Source organism: Sinocyclocheilus grahami, unplaced genomic scaffold (assembly GCF_001515645.1).
Source record: "Sinocyclocheilus grahami isolate Dianchi unplaced genomic scaffold, SAMN03320097.WGS_v1.1 scaffold2243.1, whole genome shotgun sequence".
Lineage (NCBI taxonomy): Eukaryota > Metazoa > Chordata > Actinopteri > Cypriniformes > Cyprinidae > Sinocyclocheilus > Sinocyclocheilus grahami.
The window spans coordinates 79207-97485 of record NW_015507422.1 but is presented as its reverse complement, the minus strand read 5'-3'; the positions used below and the strand labels follow the sequence as shown (position 1 = coordinate 97485).

The 18279-nt window shown below is 36.1% G+C and overlaps 2 protein-coding genes across 2 annotated transcripts in view; both read left to right on the top strand.

Moving 5' to 3' along the window:
* Nucleotides 1-7464: 7464 nt before the first annotated feature.
* LOC107574471 (uncharacterized) lies at nt 7465-10641 on the top strand. The gene is made up of 4 exons (XM_016260900.1): nt 7465-7471; nt 7590-7928; nt 8909-9202; nt 10481-10641. The coding sequence occupies exons 1-4, from the start codon at nt 7465-7467 to the stop codon at nt 10639-10641; spliced, it is 801 nt and encodes a 266-aa protein (XP_016116386.1).
* A 2928-nt stretch (nt 10642-13569) lies between these two features.
* The window catches only part of LOC107574470 (carcinoembryonic antigen-related cell adhesion molecule 20-like), a 30928-nt gene continuing 26218 nt past the window's right edge, over nt 13570-18279 (top strand). The window contains exons 1-5 of the mRNA XM_016260899.1: nt 13570-13578; nt 14088-14096; nt 14162-14216; nt 14661-14999; nt 15234-15551. Coding sequence (XP_016116385.1) covers nt 13570-13578; nt 14088-14096; nt 14162-14216; nt 14661-14999; nt 15234-15551 — 730 coding nt within the window. The remainder of the gene's footprint in view (nt 13579-14087; nt 14097-14161; nt 14217-14660; nt 15000-15233; nt 15552-18279) is intronic.

Genomic DNA, 18279 nt, shown 5'->3' with positions numbered 1-18279 from the left:
AAACAGGGTTTCTTGTAGAGAATGCGCACAAAAACAAAAAACAAAGAACAACGTTGTTTCACACCCTGGTGTACTTTATCAGAATAGTTAAATGTCATAGGCAAATGTCATATTCATTGTGTACTTTTTAGTATTATGTTTTAATTACCCCAAATAATCAAAACTAGTAGTTTAATTTGTTGTAATTTAATAAAAAAAAAAATGAAATGTGATTCTGATGAAAATGATGAAGATTGCATTATCTTACCGGTTTCTGTGCGTTTCTTTTGTAGAATGTTGGATCAGCGTAAGTGATCTCTTCTTCATGGGTCTCAGCTGTTTCAGCAACAATAATAGATGCATTAAATTAAGACATAATCACAAAATCTGTTTTGGTTATACAAATACTTTATTTGAGGTGTAATATTAAAGTATAAACTTATTTAATATAATACTTGATGTATTTTTACAGATGTTTCAACAGTTGGTAACACTTGCCTTCTTGGCCAGTTTTTCTGTGTTTCCTGCACATGCAGAAGATCCCGACTGCAGCAACAATCAAAAGAGATCCAGCAGCAGCAGCAGAGACCAACACTATCAGAGATACAGAGACTGGAGGATGTGAAGTAGAGTGCGGGTCTGGTTTTGTAATGGGTAAAGAGGGACAGGCATTAGAGTGAGTGAATGAGTAGAAAATCTGTAACAAACACTAAACATTAAACAGTCGGTGAGATAAGACCGTTATCGGATCGTTTGGAGCCCTTTGAAGCTGCATTGAAACTGCATTTTTAACCTTCAATCCGTTGAGCACCTTTGAAGTCCATTATATGGAGAAAAATCCTGGAATGTTTTCCTCAAATAACTTAATTTCTTGGTGACTGAAGAAAAAAAAGACATGAACATCTTGGATGACAAGCAAATTTTCATTTTGGAAGTGGACTAATCCTTTAAGTGCAATCTGATGGTCATGACCCACTTAAGCAGCCATACTGATTAGAATCTGTTATTTTTTTAATGTACAACAATGGTGAGATGCCTCAGTATGCAAAAATGATAAGAATTTATGTGCATAAGGTGGTCATTCACCAGCTACTTTAGGTACAACTGTTCACCTGCTCGTTAACACAAATATCTAAACAGCCAATCACATGGCAGCAACTAAACTAAACATGGCCAAGACCAGGGGCCTCATGTATAAAACTTTCTGTAGATTCCATCCTAAATGTGTGCGTATGCACAAAAGCTAGATTTGGTGTAAGCACAAAAGTTTTCAGATTTATAAAACCATGCAACCTGCGCAAAAATCATTTTATATCCCTGGCAGTGGAAGATTGTGCGTACATGCGTCTCCTCCCCAAAAGCACCATATATGGAGCTAACAACGCCTAGTTTTCCTATGCATAACCTCATCTGCATATCATTCCCATGCATATTCCCATCCACGTGACACCATGTTTAAAGTCAAAGGTACAAGACGTTAAGGAAATATGAGATACGGACAAAATGCCATTTGTGCAACATACATTTTTATTGCCAAAATCATCCAGAATGTTTAGAATATATCAAAATATCCATAAAAAAAACTGTTTAGTTCTCAGATAAGCCTATTTTAGAATATACTTGACCTCATTCTTTTCCAATGGCCAAATAGTATTTCAATTGTTTTAAACCTTTCAAAAAAAAAAAAAAAAAGCAGTTTTGCTGAAAAGGTATTTTTAGTGGAAACAGATAAGTCTATATGTATTGCAGTGTAAATACAATTCAAATGACTCAGCACATCACTGACAACGTATTTTTAAAAAGGAAACACGCAAATCTTACCGTTTTTTTTTTTAAAGTTATTTCCTTCAAATACAGTGGTATTTTTCATAATAATGTAGAGATGCCTTTACACGACATCAACACCTCTGTGCAGCTGCGGTTGTACTGTAGCTATTATTCAAACCGGACAATGGACCGTTACACTGAATCCAACAGTGTCCGCTATAATATTGAAGTAAGTGTGCATCATTGATCATTGTTCTCGCTAAAAAAATTCTCATAACATGAGATCTGCAGTTTAGTTTAAATATTAATTATTATAGCACTCCTCGCTGTCATTAAAACATTGCTTGCCACAGGAAAAGTGATTAAGCGCATCAACTACAAATATGTTTAAATTTATATAGCCTAATTTTGGTTTAACTTTTGCGTAATGACTTTGTAATTTCAGTGCTTATCTCCATTAATGTGAGTGGAATATTTAATGTAAATGTGTATATCAAAATGAAAAACAGAGTTTAAAATCCTTGTTTACTTCATTACTTTTCTCACACCAGGAAAAAGAGTACGTACACACAGTCAAGAGCATACGCACATATTTTCGGCAAGTTATTTTTTTATAAATCCAGATACATGTGTGGAAAACAGCGTTTATACATGAGGCCCCTGGGCTACATTTCCCAAAAGCATCGTAAGCCTAAGTTGTTCGTAGCTCCATTGGTTTCATTGCATAAAGGGATCATATGACGTTGCTAAAAAGAACATTATTTTGTGTATTTGGTGTAATGCAATGTGTTTATGCGGTTTAAGGTAAAAAACCCCAAAACATTATTTTCCACATACTGTACATTATTGTTTCTCCTCTATGCCCTGCCTTTCTGAAACGCGTAGATTTTTACAAAGCTCATCGGTCTGAAAAGCGAGGTGTTCTCTGATTGGCCAGCTATCCAGTGTGTTGTGATTGGCTGAATACCTCAAGCGTGGGACGGAAATGTTACGCCCCTCACCATACTGTGATGCCATGTCCGGCCGGAGCGACGAGACAAAAACAATAAAACCCATTACAAACGAGGCATTTGTTGCATCAAGTGGGGACATAATTACTGATTATAATGACTTATACTGTCTTTTTACACGTTGCGTTGCGTATCGCACTGCATAAACATAAAACCACGTCTGCATTTGTGATCGGAGAAACGACAAGCAACAAGCACTACTCTACCCTGCTCAAACTCGCGTTTGAATCATCAGTGGCAAATTCTTTAAATATGTAAACGTATACTACAGGCTGTGAGTCAGAAGCACCAGACTGTCCTTGCAAAGTTGGAACTGCCCCACTTTATAGAAACAGCCTTTGTGCACAGAAGCATTGTAGGCTACTGGTTCAGGAAACAGTTCTCGTCCTCCGTAAAATGCGCTGCACACATCTGAATATATGGGTTGAACTGTTCTGGAACAGTGTTGTAAATGCAACTTAACCACTGATTTCTAGTTGTGTCCTCTTTTGGAAGACCAAACAAAGAAGCTTCGCTTTCACAACGAAACACACAGCGTCTCCGCGACATGGCAGCGGCGGCAGCAACAATACTACAGCAAGAATAAAAGTTACGCATTCTTTCTTTGCGTGAACATTTGGGCGGCGTTATGCAAATCTTTCCACATAGTGACGTAGACATGTGGGGGCATGTTAGAACGAGGCCTTTTAGGAGGGCGTGGACAAGTCTTAACTTTTATAAAGAATATCTCTTTGGATTTGAGACTTTAGTCTTTGCAACTTTACAGATCTTCTTTATGCACCAAGAGCTCGTAATACTCCAAAGAGAAAGGAAAAATTGAAATCCCTGGTCAAGACCATCTGCTAAAGTTCATCAGAATGGGGAAGAAAGGTGATTTATGTGGCTTTGAACATGGCATGGTTGTTGGCGCCAGACAGGCTGATCTGAGTATTTTAGAAACTGCTGATGTACTGGGACTTTCATGCACAACCATCTCTAGGGTTTACAGAGAATTGTCCAAAAACAGAAAATATCCAGTGTGTTAAGAATTTGGTGTAAACAACATGAAAGCATTGATCCATCCTGCTTTGTATCAACGGCTCAGGCTGGTGGTGTAATTGGAATATTTTCTTGGAACACTTTGGCCCCCTTACTACCTATTGGGCATTGTTTAAACACCACAGCCTACCTGAGGATTATTGCTCACCATTTTGTGATGGCTACTTCCAGCAGGATAACATGCCATGTCGCAAAGCTCAAGTAATCTCAAACTGGTTTCTATAATTGCTGAGAACTTTATTCACTCACTTGTATAATGGTGTGTACACCAAAAGCGAAGCGAATATTCACATCACGTTACTTGCTCTAGACTAACTGAGACTTGTCATGGCACTTGTACACTGTTGTTCTCTCGTTGGTCTGATTGCTTCTATTGTTCTCATTTGTAAGTCGCTTTGGATAAAAGTGTCTGCTAAATGATTAAATGTAATGTAAATGTAAGTGATTGTTTATTCTGTCTCTACCAGCCTTTGGTGGGTCAGCCTCTGAGCCGGCAACTTATTCTAAATAGTGAAGAGCTACTAAGAGCCAGCTATCTGCTCAGGGAGTGCTCATTGCTCACTTTGTGTGTCGTTCATTTATTCAAGACTTTTCCTACATCATACTTAATTACACAAAAGTCTTTCTGAAAGTAATAATAAATAAATATAAATTCAAAAGCAAAACGTGTGTGCATGAAAATGTGTTTCTTATTTAAAAATTCCATTATCTCTTTAAATCGTTATTGCAATCAATACAAAATGGGCTTAGTGGCAAATTAGTTAATTGTGGTAACTGCATTAAAATATTAACAATTCAAATAATAATCAAAATCATTAAACATATTCATTGCTCTTAATCGTTAACTGGTTCATTGTGATATCTGTTCACAATAATGATTTGAAATAATGTGAACACCATAAAAAGGTCTTATATTTAACAAGTATTTAATCATGTATTTATACATTTATTTTTTTCCAGTTTTTCACCCGAAACAATTTTCTAGTCGATTAAGGGTTATTTGAGCCTTTTTTATGGGGTTGTGGGGGTATACATCTAAAAAGGTTGAAAACCAATGCAATAGAGCACCTTATTCACATCATGAATGTGCAGCCGATAAATCTGCAGCAACTGTGTGATGCTATCATGTTAATATGTACAAAAAAGAAAAGTCACCAATAATGATTAATTAGATGCAGTGATTTTGTTTGGCAACAATTCCTTTAACCCTAATTGATTCAGTAGCTTTTTATTTCTCAAAACACAATCTTGGAAGATGTATCCATTTCCATATTGCAGGATGACAAGGCCAGAATTCATCAGGCTCAATGTGCGAGAGGAAGTCTTTCAGATGTGTTTGAGTAGCACACTCTAATATTTCTTTGGACCACCTGTGCTTTCATTGTGACATTGTTTTGACAATTATGCAACATCACAACATTTATTTCCATGCATCAAAAGTTGCATTAATTTTTGGCCAAGACCTTGTATTGACAATGGGAGAGTCGAACCACTCTGTAAAGTCGATTCCAGCACTTCTTAAAGACTTTCAATAGGGTTAAGCTCAAATCATACATGAAAATGATTCCACATGCTCACTGAACCACTATTTCACAGTTTGAACCCAATAAATCTTGAATTTGTCATCCTGTAATATGGACATGGATACTTCTTTTGACATGGTTGTTTAAGAAATGAAAAGCTACACACAATCAGTTAAGGTAAAAATAATTGTTGCCAAAGATACAACATGGCAAAGTCATATTAATAGCTGCAATAATTCAATCCTAAAGTCTTAAGTATTTGCTTATCTAAATACAAATGGAAACAAATTATTATTTTTTTTGGCTAGGCAGTGTGTAATAGAGTGTGATGTAATTCTTTACTCACTATAGACAGTAACATTGAATCTGATTTCAGTCTCTGTGTTGCCGCTGATGGTCACTTCATAAAGCCCAGAGTGTGTGGTTCTGGTGTTTGTGATGGTCAGAGATCCAGTCTGATGATCCAGCTTCAGTCTGTCTCTGAATCTCCCATCAAGAACAGCATCCTTTATTGAGATCTCATTGGTCGCTTTGTTGATTTTAACTATGAGAGTCTTTTTGGTTCCAAACTTCCACATGATAAGAAGATTGTCTGTCTGTATTTCAGTAACATTAATCTGTAGAGTGACAGAATCTCCCTCCGTCACTGACACTGACTTCACTTTATCTGTATCACCAAACACACCTGAAGAACACCGACAGTTTCTCAGTCACACATATTAATGAGAAGTTTAATAAAATTTCTACTGAAGTTTGCAGTAGTTGTGAAATGATTACAAACTTTGGGAAGGTAGAAAAATAGAAATGGAAAATAATGTAAACAGTGAAAAACATTTACATTTTTATATATATTGTACATTTAAAGCTTTAGAGGAAAGAGTTACAAAAGAAAATAGAACAGTGGGGAAAACGTATTGATGGTGGAACTGAAGCTCATTGGATCTCTACACAAATAACATTTTACTCGAAACTTATAAACAACTTGTACCTTTAAATGAGAATAATTGACTGAATGTACAGTGCTTGGTATCCTAGCCTCAAATTCCTGATTTAACAGGGCATTTAGATAAATGAAACAAATGCACTAAATCGGTTTGTGATATGAAATCACAAATCTAAATCCAGACTGCTGTATATCTCATAGTAATATCTGAGAATAAAAGTAACAAAACACCTTCTGATTGATTAACTGATGTATTATTGATCTGTACTAACTGTAAAAAGTAATATTAGTAACTTACCACCCAGCTGGCAAGAGAAAAGCCAGAAAAAAAACAATGTTTTTTCTTTAAACATGTCCATCCATCAGCTCTGGGGTTTTAAATAGTGTCACTCAAGATGCTGCAAAAGATAATCTGAGAGCGTTGTGGACTGTAGTAAACTCATCTACTTCTGTCTTTGTGTCTCAGCTGAGCTGAGCATGTGTGTAGCGTATTGAGGCTGTAGACCAGTTTCACAACAGGTGTGGGTACAAACAAACAAGGGTAACAAGACTGGGAAACAGGCTGGGATCATGACAATAGCATTAATCTAATAAAAATATAATAAAAAATAAAAATCTAATCTAATAGAAAATAAAGACAAATACATTTAAACTGCAGCAATGAAAATTATGTAATTGTTAATCTATACACATGTAGCATGTTCTGACAGATTACCATTTCAGATCAGAGATTGTTTTGTGACAATGTTGTGACAGCATTTCAATAGCAAGACAGAAGTTAAGCGTGGCACTTTTTTTAGTCAGAAAACCTGAAGGTTGTCTTACCAGTCACTCATTTTGGATTGACAGGTCCTGGTGGCGGGGTTTTGGAGAGAGGAAGTGTGGTTCAAAGCATGGGGCGTGGTGTAATTCATTCTGGAGGAAGGAAATAGTGAACACTCATCAGCTTCATCTGTACTCAACTTTACTTTAGTTAAACTATTTCAGACCACTGAACTGTTGAGGAAAATGATCCATACATTTGTTTTTTGCTGTTTGTGCTGTTGCCGTCTGGTTGGTGAGTTATAGACAAGTTACAATTACAGTTGCATGTTATTTGTGTAAAGATCTAATGAGTTTCAGTTCCATCATTAACAAATGGAGACTTTCTTCCCCCACTGTTCTATTTTCTTTTGTAACTCTTACCACGAAACCAAAGCTTAAAATGTACAGTATAAAGACATATATGTGAATTCTAATATCTGTGTTTCACAACTACGGCAAACTTCAGTAGAAATTGTATTAAACCACATTAATATGTGTGACTGAGAAACTGTCGGTGTTCTTCAGGTGTGTTTGGTGATACAGATAAAGTGAAGTCAGTGTCAGTGACGGAGGGAGATTCTGTCACTCTACAGATTAATGTTACTGAAATACAGACAGACAATCTTCTTATCATGTGGAAGTTTGGAACCAAAAAGACTCTCATAGTTAAAATCAACAAAGCGACCAATGAGATCTCAATAAAGGATGCTGTTCTTGATGGGAGATTCAGAGACAGACTGAAGCTGGATCATCAGACTGGATCTCTGACCATCACAAACACCAGAACCACACACTCTGGAGTTTATGAAGTGACCATCAGCGGCAACACAGAGACTGAAATCAGATTCAATGTTACTGTCTATGGTGAGTAGAGAATTACATCTCTATTCTGTTCTATTATATATTACAGATTTCGGCATATTTATTGTCATAATTAGACCAGTGGTTTTCAAACCCTGGGTTGTGACCCTCAGGTTGGTCAGGAGACTTAAAAATGAGTTGCCAGGATGATTTAATAAAATGTATATGTGCATGTAACAAAGTTCAAGATTTAGGGAAGAAGGAAGCAGGAACCGGAAAACGTAACTTTAATAAGAAAATAAACATAAACAACAAAACAAAAGTAAGCAGTAGCCACCTCACAGCAGCGTATTTGTTTGCGCTCCGGAGAGTTTGGCAGCGTTGAACATTGTAGCCAATCACAGGCATATCTGTTGATTTCTGGAACATAATGGCCAATCAGAGGTGTTTCAGTTAGTCAGAATCCACTCACCACGCAAAATGCCTGAGATTTTTTCGAGCCAAAGCAAAGTTAGTCAGACTGTATCAATAGCATTGCTTTGTTGTATTAAAACAAAACGTGCTATATATTGTGTTTATGACTGTGTGCATGGGAATTGAGACTGTACCCTGCTGAAAAACCAGCATTGCTGGTTTCCAGCATAAGTTGTTTTACATTCTGGGAACAGCATGGGATGCTGGTAGCTGCAAAACAGCACAATACCAGCACTATACCAGCTCTAACCAGTATAAACCAGCCTGGACCAACATGGAATTTATGTTGGATTATGCTAGATTTTTCAGCAGAGTATCCTATCAATGCTAAAGCCAAATGAAATAATTTTTATTCAAACCATGCAAACTGAAAAACAGTATATCATTCATGTTTTTGTGACAACATTGTTTGCCAGTTTAGCAATGTAAAGAATTTGTTTGGATGTATGACTCAGTGGATGGAACTTGGCTCTAATCCAGAGGTTGTGGGTTTGAATCTCACATGGTGTTACTAAAGATCTGCTTCTATATTTATTTGGATTTTCACTTGATTCTCTCATGTTTTCCAGCTCGTCTGCCCATTCCTGTCATTATCAGTGACTCCCCGCAAAATTCTTCATCATCATCTTCATCATCATATTGTTCACTGCTGTGTTCAGTGGTGAATGTGAGTCATGTGACTCTCTCCTGGTACAAAGGAAACAGTTTATTGTCCAGCATCAGTGTGTCTGATCTCAGCATCAGTCTCTCTCTACCTCTGGAGGTGGATTGTCTGGATGATTCCTACAGCTGTGTTGTGGCTTATTCATTCACAAACCAGACCACACATCTCAACAACACTCAATTCTGTCAGCCATGTCCAGGTACATGAGTGGTGACATTAGTATTTATTCACTGAGCTGATCTTTTCCCATTTACTAATTTGATGTATTTTTATTTATTGAATTATTAGTGTATGTGGGTTTTGTTGTTCTTGGATTAAGGATATATTTAATTTTAAATCTTTTTAAGTGAACATTTAATTAAAATAGAGATGATTCGTTAAAATAAAGGTGATAAGGATAAATGTTTGTCTTTTTCTCCAGTGATGAAATAACATTTTCCCAGAGGCAACTATTAAAACTCTTTGTTTCTGTGGGACTCCTGTTTTTTTTATCACTTTGTTGTGATCCAATTTGAAAACTGAAGTGGAAAACCAGTTAGTGGTTAATTCATTTTGCAACTACACTATGCCAGTGGTGCAGAAATAATACACACTTTCAATTATACGAGACAAAAACATTAAAACCCATTACAAACGAAGCATTTGTTGCATCCAGTGGGGACATAATTACTGATTATAATGACTTGTACTGTCTTTTTACTCGTTGCGTATCGCGCTGCGTAAACATAAAACCATGTCTGCATTTGTGATCGGAGAAATGACAAACAACAAGCGCTACTCTACACTGCCCAAAACTCGTGTTTGAATCATCAGTGGCAAATTATTTAAATATGAAAACATACTTACAGACATGCCAGACTGTCCTTGCAAAGTTGGAATTGCCTCACTTTATAGAAACAGACACCGGCATTATAGGTTACTCTCCCAGGAAACAGTCCTCGTCCTTCGCAAAATGGGCTGCACACATCTGAATATTTGAGTTGAACTGTTCCGGAACAGTGTTATAAATACAACTTAACCACTGATTTCTAGTTGTGTCCTCTTTTGGAAGGCCAAACAAAGTAGTTTCGCTTTCACAACGAAACACACAGCATCTCCACGACATGGCGCCGGTGGCAACAGCGAGAATAAAAGTTACACCTTCTTTCTTTGCGTGAACATTTGGGCGGCGTTATGCAAATCTTCCCACATAGTGATGTAGACATGTGGGGGCGTGTTAGAACGAGCCGTTTTAGGTAGGCGTGGTTGACTCTTAACTTTTATAAAGAATATCTCTTTGGATTTGAGACTTAATCTTTGCAACTTTACAGATCTTCTTTATGCACCAAGAGCTTGTAACACTCCAAAGAGAAAGGAAAAATTTTAATTGCATCATAAGACCCCTTTAAGTGTAATGTACCCTGTTTCCCTCTCAAATTAAATATCCCACTTGTAGAAATGTACTGTCCTGTTTAACATAGTTTTTTTATTTCCTCAGATTGTGTTTTCTGTTGTCATATTCCTGAAGCTGTGACTCGATTGGTCATCTCTGCTCTGGTGGGCATGGCTGCTGCTTTTATTGTAGTGTATGACGTCACATCCAGAAAAGGTGAACAGGAGAGATGGCAGCACTCGTCATCATTAGAACCTCCCAGATGAATCATGTTTTCTCAAATTGTGTCCACTGTTTGTCAGGACACCTTTGTGTGCATTTTTTGAAAGGGGCAAGTGAAAGAGAATTTTACTTGCCCGACAGGACAACTAATCTGATTAATAAATCTTCTTACAAGATCACATACTAATGCTGCTCAATGTCGATTAGCAATGGATTATAAATGTACTTTATTATTATGAAAAAGCACAAGATGGCATGAAGAACAAAGATAAACCATATATTGTCACAGTCATGGGATTATTGTCCTACGATTAATCAGTTCAAGCATTTCTATCTTCTTTTTATACAGCTACAGCGATAGCGATGCCTTTGTCCATTTTAGGGATTTCCTGGAGGATGAGTTCTATTACTTCTGTGATGCATATGTGGATTTTCTGCACAAGGGTGCCCTCTGGCTTCCAGTATGAATAAAACAGACATTACATGTGCTTAGGGCTAAGTAATGTGCACTCAGTCCTATTATGGGCATAAATAGGAAAAATAATATTTTTCTCTAAAGAAATTTGAAGTAAAAATATGATAATACATGTTTTCTCCAGTGTATAGAAGTGTACAGGAGTTGGTTTTCCCAGTGGATTTATAATATTGGATGTATATATTTCATATTAAAGATTTGACGTACTTAGTGATAAAAATGTAGAATTACTGGGATTTTTATCATAACTGTATCATATGATGAACAGTTATAGGCTGCCTGTATGTTAACTAGTAACCCTGCAGTTTTTTTGTAAAACAATTTTCTGTAAAATAAAATTAGTATTGTTATCTTGTCATTCATTTTTATCTAATTATTATATTGTTTTTTGTTCATTTGTTTTAAAAATCGTAATTTAAATTACAAATTGTAATTTTAACCAAAAAAATTGCATTTAGGCCAAATCACACCTGTCAGTGCTTTCCCTGTCAGAGTCATATGTGAGCAGGAGTTCAGCATTCAATTTAATTTCTTGCCATAGTGCAGCCATCTGTCACACAGAATTTTTGAGAAAATGCTTCTGTGAGTTTAATTTAAGTTACTAAAACAATAACCTTATTCTTCTTGTAAAAGCGGGCGCAGTCATTTGTAAATTCTATGGGTCTGGTTTCAGGTCCAGCTATTTTTACCTATTCAAAACAGCTATAGTTTTGCTGCTTGATGTTGAAAATTGGTGTGTCTTACCATATTATTTTAATGTATTATCTTAATTATGAACACAGTGGTTTGTAGTGCAAACAGTTTTACCGTTTACTGCACGTTGTTATTCTTCTCGTTATTTCCCTACAGCGGCTAAAGAACCAGAAGTCTCACCCATGGGCTTACTTCCGCGTTGAAGAATAAGATGGATAGCATTGTTGTATTAAATTTCAAATATTTTACTTAAAAGATTCCTCATGAATCTTAAGCTTATACAGTTATTTGTAATACGTGGTGGAAAAAAGTTTCAATTTCAGCTACTTTTTGGTAGTAACTTGTAGTGTAACTAGCTACTTTTTCAGAAGGGTAGCTTAACTACTGTACTTTTAACTTATGAGTAGCTTGTAGCTTATCAAGCTACAGTTTCAGAGTAGCTTCCCCAACACTGTATGCATAATCAATAAAGACAATTTTGAATTATCTGAGTGAGACATCATTGTTCTGACTGGACAAGCCTTCACCCAAACCCGGACTAGCAATAGAGTGCAGATTCACAAGATTTTACTTTTAAACATTTTAAACAAACAGAGTGCTGCTTTATGGAGTGAGTTATCAAACATTAGTTTTTTGCTTTGTCATTATGGGGTATAAAATATAGATTTTAAAAATTAATTGAAATTAATATTTAGAATAAAAATGAGATTCACAGTGGGGATAAAGCAAGAGCTCAGTCAAGGTCAAAAGGATGGCATAGCTAGGCTACAGAACGCGCTGTTTAATGCTTTTGAGAGATGGTTTCTCCATAACAGCCTATCTATTCATGTCATGCGGCCATTTCATCAAAATGGGTGGTGGCCATGTTAGGGACTTTCTAGGTAGGCCTAATTAGGGTGTTACACTCTCGGAGTTTTCCTCTATTTATGGGCTTGTTTTTTGCGCATGTGTCTTTCGTTACGTTTCGCTATGCGCATGTTTCTTATAGTCGAAGCCTTCAGATACGAGCGGAGGATTCAGCCATTTTAGATACTGGGCTGCGCTTCTTGCTTTTCTTGAAAATAATAAGCATTGTAGCCCTGTCTCTTTCAGCGTATTAGAACTCAGCAATATAATTCAGATATAAATCTTCATCAGTGTGTTAAAGTCTTTATGTAGCCCAAGTCGCGTTTTCTCTCTGTTAGTCGGTTCAGGGTGCGGCTCAGAAATAGAGCGCTGACAAACAGAGAACAGAGGACATTCATAACATTATAACTACGAATCATTTATTTACTCAACTCTACATCAAGATGAACAAGGCACTTGTACTCTTTCTTTTCCCATTATTCGTGATTGGTAAGTTTGTTTTTGTTTTGTTTTTTAACCTAACTGCAGCACTTTCACTTTCGTTTTTCCAACCTAAAATTCGTATTTTTCTTTTTTTTTCTGTTTTCTTGTCGGAAATTCTAAATATAATTACTGTGGCCACTTTCAGTAAGGCGTACAGCACCTTTCTGGTTACTGACTACATTTTAGTCATAGTAGCATTTATAGTAGACGCAAGCAGTCCATACAGTGTGCATTGGTGTCCATTGAATTGAAGTAAAACTCAAAGATACTTAACATTTATATACCTATATTTGTAGTTAATTGTAGATAATAGGCTAGTGTTTCATCGTATTTATGTGTGTTTCTTTGCAGTATTTATTTTGGAATCTTGTTTGTTGCTGTAATTAAGAGTCAGCGGAATTGAGATCCATTTGTGTTTTTATTAAAAGCAACAGCAGTAATACAAACAGCCAAGGGTCATTCTCCAACAATAACAATGGCCAAGGTAAAACAGGGTCATAGTCAAAACAAACAAACAAACAAAAAAAGACCAGAGGGTGAGGGCAGGCAGCAAACAATCACAAATAGAATTCAGGCAAATGAGGTATAAATCAATAGGCAGCCAGCAAGTATCAAAACAAAGTAAAGAGTAATACAAGGTAATACACAGGCATGGCAATGGAAACAAACAGCACGTTCAGAAATGTTAGCCAGGGTAAAAGAAGACTTTGCGATGAGATGGCGTGTGCACTGCTTAAATAGTACAGGGAATAGAGAACAGGTGAATGTGGCAGTCAGTTCGAGGTACAGGGATCATGGGAAATAGGGTCCAGGATAATAAAGTCAATACTCAGATGAAGGAGCCCTCTGCTGGCAATTGGGAGGAACCACAGAGGCTAGATTCATGACAGTTGCTGCAGGCTATATTTTTATACAGCAATTCACATGAGCTTTATTAGTAAGGCTTAATAATATCATATTATAGTTTAATTACTATGTCGGTTTGTTCTCCAGGTGTGTTTGGTGAGTCAGTGTCAGTGAAGGAGGGAGATTCTGTCACTCTACACACTGATGTTACTGATGTACAGACAGATGATGTGATAGAGTGGAGGTTTCACGGAGTTCTCATTGCTAGAGTCAATAGTGAGTCCAATAAAGTCTCAAAATGGGTTCCTAAAGGAGCGTTCAGAGACAGACTGCAGCTGGACATTCCGACTGGAGATCTCAAAATTACAAATATCAGAAACGCAGACATTGGACAATATACACTAAAGATTACCAGCACAGAATCATCATCAAAGATATTCAACATCAGTGAGTGCCTCAGTTTTTACATCTAATAATGTTATTTACATAATTTTTACTCACTGAACAAATTAATTTCAGTGACATTTTAATTGTTAAGCATGCACTGGCAAACTGGCATTTATAGATCGTCTTTAAACATTTACAAAAATGTAAACAGACTGCATAAATTAAATTCAGACTGCAGAAAGTCACCTGATGCAAGATCCGGTGATATTCTGTAAATCTGTTTAGTGACAGTGTTATGAAAATGATAACTGACTGAAAAACTTTGTGTTTCAGCTGTGTCTGATACTGGGTCTGATGGAGTGACGGTTGTGTCAGTGACAGAGGGAGATTCTGTTGTCCTACACACTGATATTCCTGAAATACAGAAAGATGATGAGATACTATGGAGATTTAGAGATAAAGATGTTATTGCTAAAATTAAGAAAGATGAACACATCTTCTCTATATTTGATAATAGTGCTGATGGGATATTCAGAAGCAGACTGCAGCTGAATCCTCAGACTGGAGATATCATTATCAGTGACATCAGAAACAGCACTTCTGGACTTTATAAAGTTGATTTCAAGAAGAGCAGCTACACCACACACAAGTCATTCAATGTGACTATCAGTGGTGAGTTGGTTCATGTAATGTAATAAATGTAATAATGTAATTAAATGTAATAATGGTCATAATCAAATCATCACTGTAAAGAATTTAATTACTTTGAAATTAAAATATTTACACTAAAATGTCAAGGCAAAAAAAAAAGATAGGTGTTTGGAACAGATAAGACATTTGTATAGGAATTTTATTATTATTAATCATATCTGTGAATCTCCTCGTGTATATTTTATCCTGAGACAGATAAACTGAACAGAGTGCACGTGAAGGAGGGAGTTTCTGTCATTCTGGAATCTGGTCTTACTAAATTAGAAGGAGATGATCTGTTACAATGGAGATTTGAACATGAAGACCATGCCATAGCAAAAATCAACAAAACAGCTTCATCATCCTCTACATTTGATGTTGCTGATGGAAGATTCAAAGGCAGACTGGAGCTGGATGATCAAACTGGATCTCTGACCATAAGAAAGATCACAGCTGAACATGCTGGACTCTATCACCTCGATATCACCGGCAGCAGCCACACCATATTCAAGAAATTCATGGTTTTTGTCTGTGGTGAGTATATCAAGTGTTTAAATGAAATAATATGTGTTTACAATAGCACTGCGTTGTGTATATATTGAAGAGCAGGCAAAAGCACGCACATCGATCTCAACTGGGTGCTCGACCAAAAAACAAGTAGAAATATTTTAGACGCGAAGTCGGCAACACCAAAGCTCCAAAAGTATCAAAAAAATTTATTTTTTAAAAAGACTGTCACATAGCATATGTGACGTTTCGAGAAAAAAAAAAAAAAAAAATATATATATATATATATGTGTATATATTGCAATATATATTTAAAGGCCCTAAGTGATACCACTTAAATGCTCCAAGCATACACAAACACACTTAGATATAAGTATCAAAATAACAGGAATTGTTCATTTAAGCAGCAACTCAATAAGGAGACCAAAATAATACGCTTTCGGGAGAGAGAATAACTTAAACAAAAACATACTGTAAGTAGCCTTCTAACTACAATAAAATTTTGTAACCTTCCACAAAAAAAATAAATAAAATACAAACAACAAAAAGCTTCCCTCCCTAGCTGAGCACTCTTCTCCTTGAATGGGAGGTTTGTCAAACCCAAGAAAGCAGGGTAAGTCAAGCCCGTTTCTGAAACAGAGGTAACTTATGCTCGGAGTCAGTTACCATGGTAACTTACTCTGTGAACCTAACCTGGACATGAGCAGGTTTTCTTCAGTAAACCTAGAGTTTATTTCGGTCTCCTCCCCCTTTTTAAAGCATAAGCGATGTTTAAATACCGCATTCGTTTATTCACGCTGCAAAAATGCTTTTCTTAGACCCCGTTTCCCTTATCATCTGCAGATTTTTTAAGAATATTACTAATATTTTGCTCTCCACTCTCTCTTAGTGCATTCTTTAAAATTTCTCTCTCTGAATCATACTTCTGGCAATGCAATAAAACATGGTCTACTGTTTCACAATATTCACACTTTCCATTATTATGCTTTCCAATCATGCATAGAGAACTATTTAGACCAGTGTGACCATTCCTTATTCTTGTTATAACCTTCCCCTCTTTCCTATTTCGTCCTCCAGTTCCTATCTTTCCAACTAATGGAATATTTTTAAACAGATATCTCCCTTTGGTTTCTTTGTTCCATTGATTTTGCCACATCTTTTTGATCTGTCCCTTTATCACCACCTTAGCTTCTGACTTGCTAATATTTATATGCATGTGCTTATTTCCACTCTTCAAAGCACATTTTGCTGCTTTATCTGCCTTTTCATTCCCATCAATTCCAACATGTGCAGGGACCCACACAAACCTAACAGACAGATGTATTTGATGAATTCTGAATAATGATTGTAGTATTTCATACAATAAGTCCTCTCAACACCTGGAGTTGTAACATTTTAAACTCATTAATGCTGCACATAAATCTGATGCAATTACCACTCTCTCTGGCCTGACATCCTCTACCCATTGCAAAGCAATAATCATAGCCATCATTTCACATGCATATACAGATATATCATCGGCAATCCTCTTTCCACACTCAACATTAAACTCAGGGATTACTACTGCTGCTGCTGCTCTACCTGTTTTAGGATCTTTAGAACCATCAGTATAAATCTGTAAATGACCGTAGTAATTTCCTCTGATGTATGAATTAAAGATCTTATAATTTCCCCCATATTCATCTCTCATCAGTTCAAGGAGGCTAAAATCTATCTCTGGCTGTGGTAAAAACCAAGGAGGTATACTCACTTAAAATAGTTGGGTTAAAAATGACCCAACAGATAACCCAATGGTGGGTTACTATAGCACCTACCTAATGATGGGTTATTTTAACCCAATGGATTGGGTAGCAAGTTAGTAACCCAATGCATTGGGTTAAAAAATAACTAATTTGTTGGATTATTTGGACAACTTTTTTTTTTGCTTTAACCATCCTGGTATTATTATTATTATTATTATTAGTAGTAGTAGTAGTAGTATTGCTATGTAAATCAATAATAATACACAGCATACAAATATTCTGAAAACACTTGATTTCTATTACATTTAAAGTTGCAAAAACCTTTATTAAATTAAATAACTGGTTGAAATTGTCTTATTAATCACTTCCTTATCACATTAGGTTGCTTGCAATTGTTTTGCAATTTGTTTACAAGATAAATATAAATTCACAAATAAACAAACAAACAGAACAAAGCTAGTACAGACCGTGTAATTACAGCTGAAACAGGCTTGGGATATGCAATGTTCAAAATGTAAAATAATCTAAACCATGTATCAACTGCTTGTAAAAAAGACGGTCTTGCTTCAGTGTCATTTCTCCCACAATGATGAAGGATGGATTGTATCCCAAAACTGTAGGACATGAGGGTATCGCCTTTGTTGCTCCTCCTCCTCTTCCAAATACAGAATTAAATTGGTTCCAACCTTTAAACAGAAATTTAAAATGGCTAATATGCATATATACATTGGATGAAATATTACCCAAAAATGTATTGTCATAAAAGATGCACTTACCCACTTTGTATGGCAATGGAGGAGGATGTCGGGGTTTTAATGCAATCTCCAAGACCATCTTAAATAGAAAGAACAATAGATTAATCACTGAACAAGAATTGGGGGAAAAAATGAAAAAAAAAATCAAATGTTTTCTAAGCCATGGTAGCAGTCTTTCATTTGACTTCTTACTGATGTAATAATGGATTCATATCTGTTATATTAGCCGAGTGTTACAAGAGTGGTGTTTGTATCATT

Bases quoted from the DNA above. Each gene is read 5' to 3' on its own strand.
- LOC107574471 (XM_016260900.1), top strand. The intron at 7,929-8,908 runs GTGAGTAGAGAA...CATGTTTTCCAG, and splicing joins ATTCAATGTTACTGTCTATG to CTCGTCTGCCCATTCCTGTC. The intron at 9,203-10,480 runs GTACATGAGTGG...TTATTTCCTCAG, and splicing joins ATTCTGTCAGCCATGTCCAG to ATTGTGTTTTCTGTTGTCAT.